At 28.6% G+C, this 15,022-nt stretch overlaps 1 protein-coding gene across 2 annotated transcripts in view; it reads right to left on the bottom strand.

Annotated features, from left to right (window-relative positions):
* Positions 1-15,022, bottom strand: part of LOC129960070 (uncharacterized) — a 62,171-nt gene that overhangs the window by 14,456 nt on the left and 32,693 nt on the right. For both annotated transcript variants that reach the window (XM_056073151.1, XM_056073148.1), the window contains exon 2: positions 11,036-11,247. In XM_056073151.1, the coding sequence (XP_055929126.1) occupies positions 11,036-11,247 (212 nt within the window). The remainder of the gene's footprint in view (positions 1-11,035; positions 11,248-15,022) is intronic.

Here is a 15,022-nt window from a genome sequence, read left to right as displayed (position 1 = left end):
TCAGGACTGCACCTTCATCAATAATTGACCAAGTTGGCTCAGTAACAAGGATTGAGTGATGTGGGTGGCTGCTGTGCGAAGCACTTTTTGAGTGATCAGACGAAGAAGCAAGAAAAAAAAAAAAGTAACCATTGTAGAATTTCTGACGTAACTACTCCAGAAATACCTTCACGTTTGACGTATAAGTTTTTAATAACTTTTCGAGAAAAGCCACACAACGCTTTAAACAAACTTCTGCAATTCAGCAAACAATGCTTTTTAGAGACTAGGTTCTTCTTTTCTTGAACTTAAATAAACAATGGTTTCTACAAATGTGCTTCTCATTTTTCACAACGAACCATTTGGGAAAATCTATAAAGTTCATAATGAACAAAATCGTTAAGTTTGTTGAAATGTTTATACATTTCTCTGACTAATAACTTAAAAATAAAACCAAAAACGACATATATTTATTCAAATTATGCATGGAACTTAGCAAAGAATTGAACAGGTAATGATGCATTAGTGACATCAGAAGAATGAGTGTTCAGTAAAAGTTTTATAAACAGTAAGATGCAAAAATCACTCCTTACTTTTGTAAATTTTTTTAAAATGTATAATTTGAAATAAATTTCTCATTTTACGCTTCATATATATATTAGTTTCACCTGGCAGTTTCAAACAGGTCTGTTAAGTAAGTAAAAGAAGGGTGATAATATCATCCGTAAAACATCAAGAATCGTTCATGACTTCTAGTGCTGCGTTCGTTCTCTACACATATGCTAGAAGTGTTTGTTTGGCATCTCGAGATGTTGGGGAGGGGAACCTCAAAACATTCTGTGGCTGTGACTTATATTATTAAAAAATCGTCATTGAAAGAAAATATAAAAAAGACAGCTCAATTTAGGAAATTTTATAACAACTAATAACAAAAGCGAACAAAATAATGAAAGACAATTGCTAAAGGAGTCGGCCAACATGTATATCGGGCATATAAAATAAAAAAATCAAGTTCGGAAGATATATCCTTTTCAAAGTAACTAGATTACAGTTCAGACTTTTTACATACTAAAAATTTTTTTTAAAGTTAATTGTAATAATAATTTCAGATTATTCAATAATATTCAATTTCATTAGTAATTTTAACAATAATTTCAGAAATAAAAATTGTTATGTAGTTTTAAAAGCAACTAGATCACGTTTTTTTACATTCAAAACATTTTTTTAAAGTTATTTTCAAAGCAAACTTTTTTCAACATAAATAGTGAAGGGCATCCGATATTTATGTGTCAGCACCTCTGGCATTAGCAACCTACATAAAAAAAATATTTAGAACTTCTAGATACTTTTTGTGTTTAAATTGGAAGTCTAAAAGCTGCCTTTAATACGAAGTTATAATTTTGTTTATGTATACGCGTGTACCTTTTGTGCACAAAAATGGGCCAAACGCCCATAAAAATGTCGGCAATCCCTTTTCAGGCATATATACAATATGAACCTAACAAAGTTAGTTTTTAAGTAATAAAGTTTAAATGAGATCTTCAATATAACTTTGAAAATATGTCAAAGAAATAGATAAGACTTCACCATTAAAAGTAGTATTTTAAAGGAATGAAAAATCTTTCGCTGTGACAAAATTTAATTTATTGTTTTTTTGACAAATGAATCCTTAAATGTTGAAGTGTGAATTCACTACCGTCAACGTAAACGCAAAGGAAATTTTCCTAAAATTTATCAATAAATTTGAATCAAATTTATCAATGCTTAATTGGAAGCCCTGTAAAAGAACGTTCGAGATAATGCGATTGCCATTTAATTCCACACTGAGCAGTGAATTATATTTGCATTACAAGTATTTTTGCTGTATTTCAATTGCTTTTAAATAATTTAATAGCATTTTAATAAAATTATATTTTTGATCTCAAAAAAGAATTTTAGAAAATAAATATTTAAATAATTATTTAATAAAAATTAATTAAAAACAGTAATATAGTAGGTGCCTCTTTATGTGATCATTTTGCGATTTAAGAATTTTGATAACATTAACTGATTGATAACAAGATTTGGGTAAAATCCTCATTATCATCAATTTTTTATTGCAAGAAAAGGGGAAAGGGGTGCCTTAGGCTACCTACATATTTTTTCAAAAGAAATAAATATTCTACAATTGTTGTTAATCGATAATTATTCCTTAAATATTAACTTATATATTGTGCATACCTGTAATTGCTTTTCTTTATTTAAGTTTTGCTGAACGATGCTATCTTTAAGGTTTCAAAATATCAAAGTGTTTGAGTCATTCCGCCACTCACTGGAGGGTTTGCTTCAACTCATTCGTCCCTCCCGAAACCATGTTTATTATTTGACCTTGCTCACAAAAAGCTCGCGATTTTTCAAAATTATATAAAGAAGAAGCTGTGAAATTTTCAGTTGTGTTGACTCATTTTAGGTAAAATTTTATGCTTGTTAAGAGCTTCAATTTTTGAAAAAACTAACCCTCACACTGCGTAATTTTTAAAAATCATTATTTAGACGCGATGTTTGCAAACAAGTTCAGATATTTTTTAAACAAAGTGAACTGATACTGTATGTTACACGATAATAATATAATAAAAATCTGCAATCGTAAAAATAAACACTCTGAACTGCGAAAAACGCGGGATGCAATAGAAAATGGACTGATTGCCAACATGCGGAAATCGCGGAATAAGCATCTGGAGGGTTAACATCATGGGCAGACTTCCAGTGTAAGATTTAGTTTTAAGTAATAATCTATTAATTAAAAAAAATTCTAGCTTAACAATTAGAAACGAAAATTCGTAACTTTTGTATTGAAAAATGAGGGATTTGATGCTATTTTGGATCACCGAATCGAGTACTTATTCAAACGAAATCGAAACTAATCCTGAAGTATTTAGGCTTCAAAATACGTAAAGTTTCAGGCATGCTATTTCTAAGAATTATTAAAGCGTTCAGTCTGTACACAAAACGCAATACAAAGTTGCACAAAACGTTGCAAAGAAGTTCCCTAGAAACATTATTTTAAAATTATGCAAGATACACAATTAGTGAATGTTGGCATAGTATACCCTATTATTTAGTGATTTATAGCTTAACATGTAAAAAAAAGCAAGGGAAAAATCTAGAGAATTCGATCAAACTGTTTTCTGAAGACTAAAGGACAGATGCAAGAGTTTGGTCCCAGAAAATCTGGAAGTTAAATATAGCCTTAATCACTTTGGCTGAAGTCTTCCAAATTTAGATGCCGTCCTTGGCATTCACCTTGTTTTCAAAAAAGAAACCAATAAAAGAGACCTCCTTGTTATCAAAACTTTGATGTTTGAAACCTGACATTCTATTTATTCCGCAGAGGCAAGAACAAATGCGAAGAGATATAAATCTTTCACAACTAGGAGGACAAAGGAACCATAATTAAGCCTCGTTTGAAACATAGGGATTGGCCTTTAGAGGGATCACGACAGAGGGGAGAGCTTTCTAGAGTTACAAGTAGCTTTTTCGTCGTGAATGATTAAATTAATTAACTTATGATTAAATTAATATTTTTAATTATACGAAAATCATAGCAAGAAATTACGAGAGAAAATGAAATTGTTAAATAGCAAATCCATTCGATTTCCGAAATTTAAAATATCCGTTATTCGTGAATTTTCTTATTGACACAGATGGAGTTTTAAACAAGTATACTTTTAACCCTTTGCACTCGGAAAAGTAATTCGATGCGTAATTATTCACCTAATACAAGGGCTTGTTTAGTGTTCTGAAAAATAAACACACATAATTGTTTTAAGTCGAATTTTTTTTTTTTGAAAAATTAATCTATATCTTTTGACCATTCTGGAGGCGTTTTTAACAATCAAAATTGAAAAATAAATAAATAAATAAAACGTCAAAATGATGCACCATCCAAGTGGAATGGGTTAATGAACAGCTGCGGAATTATAAGAGTATCGATATTTAAGAATATCGAATCGGAATTATTTGAATCGATATTTGTGAAATTATAGAAGTTATTTTGTTTAAGCTGTTAAACAATTTATGAATATGCATAATTCCATATTAAAATTTTGGAATTTATCCTTTATAGAATAATTAAACTAAATGCAGTAAAAATGAGCAGTTTTTAATTGCGACTAGATGAGGATATAATAAACTTTTAAATTTAAATAAGGACGTCCGGTAGATATATATACATGCTGTGTGATCACACACACGGCGGGACTTTGGTGTAATTTAGAACTGAAACCTTTAAGCATAAATAATCTGCATGAAAAAAACATAATGCCTACATTAGACAATATATAGTTCTAATAAAATTACGTTTTCTCATGGACCAAAACATTTGTTCTTTTTACAGGGATCACGACAAAGTGGAGCTTTGTCGTCGTGAAAAATAACTCATGATTAAACTGATACGATATTCGTATAATCAAAAATATTAAAAACTATCGAGAAAAATAGAAATCAATCGGTGAATAGCAAATCCAATACTGATTTCCGAAATTCAAAATATCCATTATACGTTAATTTTTACCTTGACACAGATAGTTTTAAACATATATTTTTTATGAACAGCTCCAAAATTATACGAGTATCGATATTTAGGAATATCAAGTTGGAATTATTTGAACTGATGTTTAGGAAATGACAGAACAAGTTACCTTTTAAGCTGTTAAACAATTTACCTGTGCATAAATCCTATTTTTGTAAACATTTATAGAATAATTAAATATCACCAAAAATTCCATTCAGACAGAGGAAAAAAAGATGTAAAAGAAATCAAAATTATAGAAATAGTCGCTAAACAAAGTTTAATCGAGTGTTCCAATAGGCTTAAACGTCGCTAAATAAATGATCGCTATGACTTGCCTCTGGAAATTGATATTTATATCTTCTAAAACTATTACCTCGCAAAAATGGTTTTTGCATTATCTTAAAATTAAAAAAATTACCTTTTTGATTATATCAATTTCATTTATATACAATTTTTTAAATATGTGGTACACAGTCTGTTTCAAATGTTATAAATGTTCAAATTCATCTATCAAGAAAGCACTCAATTGCGTGCTTTTGTCAAGGCCCGATTTAGCCTAATTGGGACCTGGGGCAAAAAATTCTTTGCCCCCCTTCTATATTTACGAAATATAGATTTTCGTAATAAATCTATAAAATATAGATTATTTTTGTGTTCATACGATAGATTAATAAAGAAGCTAACATAAAACTGACGGACTTACACCGTACAGATATTTTGTTTAAAAAGTTCATTAAAGAAGGAAACGTAAAATACTTTCTATTCGATTTGGGCTCCCCCTCTGATGTGGGGGCCGGGGGGAACTGCCCCATATGCCCCTGCCTTAGTCTGGCTCTGGCTTTTGTCAATGTTAAAATTAATATTTTAAAAACGGTTTCCTTTGTACATTAACTCCAAAGTAGAATTTTCACTTCCGCTTTTATTTCGATGCATACACATTTTTTTAAAATTTGCACCCATAGTAATTTATAGTAGACATAGTAATTTGTAGTAGACTAATTCAATTAAAGTTATGTCTTTCAGTCGTATAAAATAACAAGTTGAGATTTTAAAAAGATGCAATTCAAATCAATCGTTCAATAACCTAAAAAGTAAATAATCTAGGCGAACAAGTTGACAAAGGTGGCTATTCCGTAAATATTGTATCTATGTTTAAATATTTTAATTGAATTTTAAAGCTACATTTCATAGTCGATGAGAAAATATTTCTACTCGTTTTTTTTTAAATTCTCATGTTTAGTCACTTGATGGGAAAGGCTAATGCTAAATATTGTAGAGAATATAGAAGCGGAACAGTTTTAAAAGGAATAGAAGTTTAGTAAAATCAAAGAACGTTAACAATTTGATATCAAGGAAGTGCAACCGCAAGTGCAGACAAAAATAACAACAACACAAAAAAACTGTTTCCATCTGAACAAATTATTTAAAAACACCAAAACATCATGTCCGTAAATTTAAAATATGTTATGTAATTAATCCTAAATCATCATTCCATTTAACTACCATCATTCGAATGTTTAATATACAGGGTAGTTATAATTAAACTTCCCCTATAAACGGCATCATACAATGCAAACGGATGAAGGGATTGCAACGAAATTTAGTGTATAAACTATACACAAGATGAGCTCACGGAATTTTGGAAAAAAAAAGAAGTTTCAAAATGTCCACCAGAGGGCGCCTTTATCGGAAAAACATTAAACACAATAAACACAACCAAAACGGAATACAGAAACAATGTTAACATTTATCGACTAGTTTCTGATCACCTTGTCATCGAACCATGTTAAGTAAAGGCAAGGAAAAAATAACAGTACCTTTTAGTTTTCAGAAACAAGAACAGATTAGGGCGAAATTGCACAAGATGAACAGTTATTAATCATGTCCAGGATGATGTAGGGAAAGGTGGCCACCCTCATTCATCTGCAAAATTTCAAGTCGATGGACCGTGTGTTCAACAGCAGACCGTAACTGATCAGTTGTGATGCTTCGCACATGAAGCATTATGAAGTTCTTTAAGTCACTCAATATCGCAACAAGATACCATCATCATTACAGCCGGAAACATCGACATAAAACATGGCAACTACTACAAACGTTTCTTATCCTAAAATGTTTTACATAAAGCTTCCTCTTCGCAAGGATGCATATTTTTACATTTTTCCCCCGTAGAATTGACAGCGTTTCCCGGTTTCACATTTTATAATTCATAATTCTTGTTCTGGATTGTTAATATTGTTTTTGTATTCTGTTTTGGAAGTTTATTGCGTTAAATTTAATGTTTTTACGGAAAAGGCGCAATCTGGTGGACATTTTGGAACTAAAATTTTTGTGAGTTTCCGTGAGCGCATCTCGTTTATAGCCTATATACCAAATTTAGTTGCAATCCGTTTACCCGTTTGCGTTGTAGAACGCTGTTTATAGGGGAAGTTTATAATTAAACTCCCTGTGCATGTATATTATATATTGTTCCAGGATTCCACATAAAGTTTTGCAATGAAGTAAAACTAATGAGTTCAAAGCAATGAAGTTTTGTTTATCAAGAAAAATAAATTTGAACACCGTTATTAGCTAAATATTATTGAAATTTCAAGGTAAAGGGCTTATGGAAGCTCTAGCCTATGCGAACTGTCTTTTGATAAAAGAAAAATAATGTATATAATTAAGAATCATAATGTCTGAAAATGTTGTACGACTCAAAATTAACAAAAATAAGGGATAGTAATAAAAATTGCTCCCACTCTGTCACAAATATTTCAAAACTCATTTTTTTTAGTAAAGCAGTAATGAAATATCGAAGTTATTGCAAAATCAAGTAGTTTCATATTTTATGTAATATTTGAAAGCGTACAGGAGTAATATACCACTTTTACACATATTTTTTTAGCAGTACGTTTTTCCTTTCAATATTAGCATAAAGATTTGGGATTTTACCAGAAAACGCTTCTTTAGAATAATACAATAGAATAAAATCGATTATGCGATATACGTATTTGATTAGGCATTTCAATGATTTTAAGCTCAGGAGTACAGAGCTGAATGCTCTGAATTAAAAAGATTTTTAAAAAAAGTTCTTGCCAAATTCAGAAGAAATAAAGGTGACCACATTTATGTGAAATAATAGTCCATATTTTCATACTGATAACAGCCTATCGCCTGAAGGTTAAAGGTTTCCAGATATTTTTTGTTTTGCCATAGCTAATATAGATTTAAAGATGCACCTGTTCGATGTGAAGCATACTTTCCAGTTTTGAACTATTAACCCTTCAGTGCATCGTGTAACCATCTGGCTACAAAGGTTTTATTTCCATTTATAAATTTCAAATGATTTTCCCTAAGGGTAACGATGAATATTTGGAAATACTTTGTTTAATGTTTTTTTGATAAACATTTGTGGAAAAGAATGATATATTGATTATAATAGCGGTACTAGAATTAGATTTAAACTGGAAACTTGGAAAAATACCAGGACTGCTGTTGTATGAATAGTTCTAACAATTAAAAACAATCAAAATTCTTCTTTTTTTTTTTGCTTCAAAAATATATTAGTAAAAAGGGACTTTTATTTTTATTGCAGAATTGTTATGTTGTGTTGAATTGTTGTGTCAATGGGGTATTGTTTAATTCATAATGTAACCATTTGGATTTTTTAAAAAATTTCAAGAAAAAATACTTAAAAATATATATACATTTTCTTGAATTATATGCAGCTATTCAAAACACATTTTTTTTGTAAAAAAAAATAAAAAAGTAATGCACTGTAGGGTTATATAATTTACTAGGATTGTAAGTTAGCAATGATTGTATGGCTTTTCCAAGCCTTAATTATTTGATTTACATTTACAAACTATTTTGACCTACATTTACAGTATTTTGATCTACATTTATATAATTACAGTATTTGATATATATTTAGAGATAAATATTTAATTTTTTTCGCGTCCTTTTGTACTAAATAAATTTTCTATTACACAACGTCTTTAATGTTTAAGCAGCCTTTAAAGCAATAAACAGAACGAAAGATAAAATCACGTTTTAAAAATACTCATATTAACATGTATATAAATTCAAATAAGTGACATCATAACAAGGAAGAAGAATTCGTGCTCTTCTTTCACCTTTTAGAAATGAAAGAACAAACTCTTCACAATTAGAAAGTTTTTTCTTTTATTATGTTTCTCGGTATGACAAAATGACTTGCGTAATTTTGAGAACTCCTTATGTTTCATCTACAACTAAACAAAATTGTTGCATTTTTGAATACTCGGTAACTTCACAGAGATACAGTCAGCAGGGGGCAGGGAATCATTACCAGTTTTTGTTGGGGAACTGCCAATGACTGATAACAATCGGATATTTCATTTGGAAAGAAAAACTAGCGGCAATTCTATTTTCCGACATCGCTTTCGCGGAAAAACAAATGACATATGTGATAATATTATAAATAGGCACACAAGTAAATACATTTTATCTGAATTATCAAGATTTAAAACTGCAATGTGAGATGGCTTTCGAGACTGCCAATGAAAGATATAAATATATAAAAAAAGAATCATAGACCACCCAGGGATAAATTATTTCAAACCATAACCTTGTTACATTCTTAAAATATTATAAGACTAAATGATAATAGAGAAATAAAATGCTAAGCATTATTTGAAATGTCTACAGAGGTAATTTATTCGGAATTAAAATACGAACTGCAATGTAAGAAAGCTTTCGAGACTGCCAATAAAAGATCTAAAAAAAAAAAAAATAATAACCATAGGCCACCCTAGGATAAGTTATTTCAAACAATATTTCATTCTTAAAATATTATAAGACTAAGCGATAATAGCGAAATAAAATGCTAAGCATTATTTGAAATGCCTACAGAGTTAATTTATTGGAAATTAAAATGCGAAGTTATTTAAATCGGATAAAACTGCTAAAATTCATATATTTTCAGCTGCTAAAATTCATATATTTGTGCCACTTTAACCACTTTATTGCACATGTCATTCTTTCACGATATATATATAAACGCTAACGTACGTGGCACAGAAATTCATCTTATTACTAATTGCCGAATGGCAACAGCCAAATATAAACAAAACATTATACGAATTTTAGAATGCTTCATTAATTGAAAATTTTACAACTATACTAATTCAAATGCTCCGGAATTGCAAAATATTATTAGATGTGTTATGGAGATAATTCCTCATGTCACAAAAGAGGACATTCAGTCAGAGTAAAGAAGATATGAAAAAAATAAAAAAACGTACTTAAAAAGTTCAATCAAGTGCAAAAATAGGCTTAATATTGCCAGATAAGAAATCGTGGTAAGACTGTTATTAATGTACGGTTTCTCGGCACGTCAAAATTGTACCAATCGTAAAAACACTCTAAAGATCTGCAATCCTGGATATATACTAGAAATGCTAACAAACGGCCGTTAAAGCAATAAAAAATTGTCACTATTATATTTAGAGAAAAGCATCCATTTTGGTACTTTTGGTATTAATCTTGATACTCATATCTTCCAACACATTTATTTTATAAAAATGATTTATGTATTATCTTAAGACTAAAAAAGTATGTTTATGATATAAATTTGGTTTTTGTACAATTTTTCAATTAATTTTAATATTTTTTATTCAATTTGATACACTATTTGAAACAATGTTTTTAAATGATATTATGGGATTCAAATTCTCTATAAAAAAAATAGCAAAACATCCAAACAAGTGCTTTCGTCAATCATTCCATCCGTAGTAGGATTTTCAATTCCACTTTTATTTCGTAATATATACACTTTGTAATTTGCATTTAACTGTTTTAACAGAATTCATGTATTCTAGTCATCTCAAATTACAATTATTTTTTTAAAGAAAAACATCCCATATTTATAATTACCAGCCTAAAAAACCTAATAATCTAGGCGAACAAACTGGTCGCCAAAGGCGGCTAGTAATGGAAATAATGAAATAAAAGAATAATGGAGATGTCATGTCACCGTGGATGAGAACTTTAAGACAGAAAAAAATATCAAGTAATCAAGTGTAGTAACATACCCAGTATATTATGAGAATCAATAAAAATAATAAAGCGTTGCAACAATAACAGATCAATAGCACAAACAAATTAAGAAATTGATGAAACACGACTGATCAGTATCTGATTGCGTTGCGTAATTGTTGCAACAATTTTCAGAAATATTCTTGTAATCAATTAATTGGTTTGGCGTCACACATTCGCAACAAAAACGTTTTCGAAAACCTTAAATTAGTTTAATTGAGCTACTTAAATCCCCCCGGTCATTAAATAACGATTAGACACAACAGACAACTTAACTCGTTTGTTGCTCAAGTCGACTAGATAAAAAGATATCACTAAAAGAATGTTGGAACTGAATCCATAGGATCTTATACACAGGATTCTTATTTTAAATTAAGACTTACTTACGTTTTAAACTCATTTAAATTAGAATCAGTTAAGGAAGTTAGTCATATGTTGTCTTACCTTTCCAAAGCTGCCTTTGCCAAGCAATTTCAGAAACACAAAATCATCAATTTCGTACTTCCGGAACCTGAGTTTCTTAGGACCTTTAGGACTGTCATCAGTGGAGGAGGTGGAAATGGAGGTGGTTCTGGTCGACGTGGAGAACGATGACTTGATGGATGCGTTTGATTGGGTTCGAGTCGAGGTTTTGTCGTCTCGATCGGGAAGTTTATCTAAACTCATTTAAAACAACATTTATATTAAAGTAAGGAAAAAAAATAATTTTAAATACAAGAAGCTTTTATAGAACAAGTTATCACAAAGATATTAAACTAGAACGACGCATTTTTTAAAAATTCAATAAATTAACAGAACACAAAAATATGGGGAAGTAGATATTCTGCGAATGCAACTTAATTTGAAAGCTCATTCCGAGCTTATTTATGCATATCTTTTATAATGTTAAGTTTAGAATGTTGTTGTTTTGTTTGTATGTTTAATATGTCTGGAATGTTTTCATGTATTTTTGCTATATATTCATCTCGTTAACTTAACAGTAATATTTTAAAATATGTCTAATAGAATATTTTTTTTAAAAAATGAGTCCTATAATTTTCCAGATTTATATGCATAGAAAGCTCAGAGTTATTCAAATCTCGAATGCTTTGTAAATAAAAACTATTACAAAATTAATTCTGAGCACAAACTTTCTAGCGTTCTACTGATTTCTGACACTCAGAAAAGGGGGGAGGGCAGAGAATATAGTAATACTTCATTTTTTTCAACTTGGTTTTCTTGCATACAATATACTAAATATAATCGCATACAATATACTAAATATAATTGCATATAATAATATACTAAATAAATTGCATATAATATACTAAATTGCATAGATATTTTTATTGCATAGATATTTTATCTATTTATTGTAGATATGTATTAAAATTACATATGGAAACCATAACGTGTATGCACCTTATTTTAGTTATTAAAAATAACGCATTAAAGCATTCATTGCTTAATTTCCCCAAGTTTGACAATTGTTTACTTTTAATTTCACATAATCTATTTGGTTAATGAGAGTTCTTCAGTAGTACTCTCTCTCAGGGTATCTTTGAATAAAAATTAAATTAAAAAACATTAAAAAGTTCCATGAACCATTAACTTATTGTTTACATACGAATATTACAGGCAGCACAAAGATAGGACAAACCTTGAGTTTGATACAAAAATTATATTAATTTCATAATATTTTAGTTATACCACATAATTGCCTTAACTGTCATCATGTAAAGTTGTTACTATAAATATTTTAATTTAATTCATTGATAAAGTGACAAAACATAATTGTTCGTATTTAAATTTAAGATTGGAAATTAAAATGTGAAGTTATGATTGATTATATTAAATCGATAACTAGCAAGCAATAAAAATTTACTGACAATTATGAAGCTAAATGCATATTTAAAAAATGTATTTGGCAAAACTTTCTAAATTTAAGAAAACAAATACATTAAAAAATATATATATATTTCTAAATAGCAATTCAACAAATATTTTTTAAATAATGAAATCAAAAAGTTAATAGTGATGACAGTAAAATATTAGAAGAATAATTTTTATAAGTAAAAAGATTAGAAGTGTGTTGAAGTAATATTGGATTTGAAATGACAAGATCAACGATGAAAAGATGAATGAATCAAGATACAATAAAAGAAAGGAACAAATTGCAGAATAAAGAATAAGACACCAAATATGAAAAGTGCATATGAAAACTAGTCCAGATATAGAAGAAAAAACAAAGAACCAACCAGATAAAGAACATTGCAGAAAAAAGAAATATAACAAAAGAAAAAAATATTTAGGGGCTGAAAAAAGAATGAGAAGAAGAAAAGAATCACAAAAAGATGTTAAGAATCGAGTTCAGACCTATTATATGGATGAAAGTTCACACTGACCTTTCTTTTTGACAGTTTCCAAAACTTCCGACAACAGCTTCTGGTTGACACCACACAAATTTGGCATAAGCTTTTCACACTTTTGATGACAAGTTACGTTACATTCTATTAAGAAAAAAAGTTTTCGCTAAAAAATATTTCGAAACTAAGTTCAAATGCTCAGGTAGTGTCCAAGCTAATAAAAAGTACGATATAATATTTTCGTTTCGAACCTATGAACGAATTTGTTATATTAAATTTAAGTAAAATTTAACGCCGTGATGTTTAAATATGTTTTTCTTTTCAGTTAATCGTTACATATTGTCAAGTATTTTCGAATGATTACATATAGCTGAAAATATATCACGGTTATATCGTTATATAAAGTATTGACAAAAAGTAACATTTTTAGAAATAATCCAAGCTTACTTATTCACACAAAAATTTATTTTTTATTTGATTGTTAACATCTAGACAAGCAAACAATTTCTTTAATGTAATTGTTAAAAAAATCAAATTCACTCAATATTCTACTCTACAGCCTCGAAAAGTTAGTTAATTTTTAATTTTCTATCATAGAAATATACTACAAATAAAAGTAAAAATAATTTCCAAAACACATTTTTATTATTGTATTAAAAAGTAAATTATTTTATAATATATATTATAAATGTTATGCATTATACATTATTATAAATTTATAATACATTAAGCAAACTAATATTTGAATTGCATTTATTATTATATATTTTAATATTTAATGCATAAGAGTTTTCTCATGATATTCATTGTGGCTTAATTTCTTTAGAATATTGTTCACAATGTCTTACGCTTTTACCATTTATATTTTATGTTCATAATTTTGATAAAAAAATTACATTTTACAAAAGTACACTAATTAAAACAAGTATCTATTTTTTTTAAAAAAAATATTTTCAATTAAAAATTATTCAAAAATTATATTCAGTCTTTAATCCAACTTAAAACTTAAAATATGATGCAGTTTTAAAATTCTAACCATATTTCACCATTTACACTGAACCTGGATTAATAGATTAATTGACAATTAAATTCTAAAAGCATAAAAAGTTTTTTTTTTAAATCAATAATATAAAAAATAAAATAAATATACAAAAGTTCAGAATTTTATGACATTAAAAACGAGTGAAAAGTTGATTATACAATTCCGTTTTTACAGACATTAAACAATCTAATATATTTAGGTAGATTAATGCCGTATTTTGCAGTCACACGAGGACGGATCTCACAGTTTTGAACCATGGCATGATGACAAGGACTATAAGTTTACATTTCTCTCCAACTTCCATACCAAATCAGCGGGATAATTTTCTGAGCGTTCAACATAGATTTTATAACCACCCTATCCATAAACAAAGCAGATCTTTCGTGGAATTGGAGATTGCAAGGATTGTCACCACGGCTCATCAAGTTAAACAAAAGCATGTTAAAGCATAAATGATTGAAGCAATCAAATTTTAAAATACTGAAACAGTTGAAATGTTATTATTTATATTGACTTTCAATATGCATGTTAACACCAGAACAACGTAAAAAGTTGAAAAATTCACATGGGTAAAATTATATATGCAATTTCCTATTGTTATGAATAGAAGGCAAAATATGACCGAGTCCCCATTAACAAAAAAAAAAAAAAAAATGCCACCACAATTTTTTCCCCCTCACTTTTAATGCTTTATATAACATTCTCACCATTTATTCCTTTTTATTCTGATTAAAAAGACAATATTACGTTATTCATTGTCGCATTTCTCATTTAAGCATGCTTCTTATTTATTTGTAATACATATTTATTACTTTAGATATTAGTTTGTATTTATTTCTCTCAAAATTTTGCATCTAAAGAGATATATCTGAATATTATGTTAGTGAATATTATTAAATTAATGTTTTGTCTTTCATGATGAAAAAAAAAAAAAAAACACTTAAACGCGTTCAAAATAATTATTTTAGAAAAAAAGAATTGGAGAGTCAAGAACAAGAAGGAAACAGCACACAATTTTCTTTGATCTGAATTAGACATCATAAT

This window comes from Argiope bruennichi, chromosome X2, assembly GCF_947563725.1.
Source record: "Argiope bruennichi chromosome X2, qqArgBrue1.1, whole genome shotgun sequence".
Lineage (NCBI taxonomy): Eukaryota > Metazoa > Arthropoda > Arachnida > Araneae > Araneidae > Argiope > Argiope bruennichi.
Note: the sequence above shows the minus strand (reverse complement) of the source record. Positions and strands in the feature narration are given on the sequence as shown.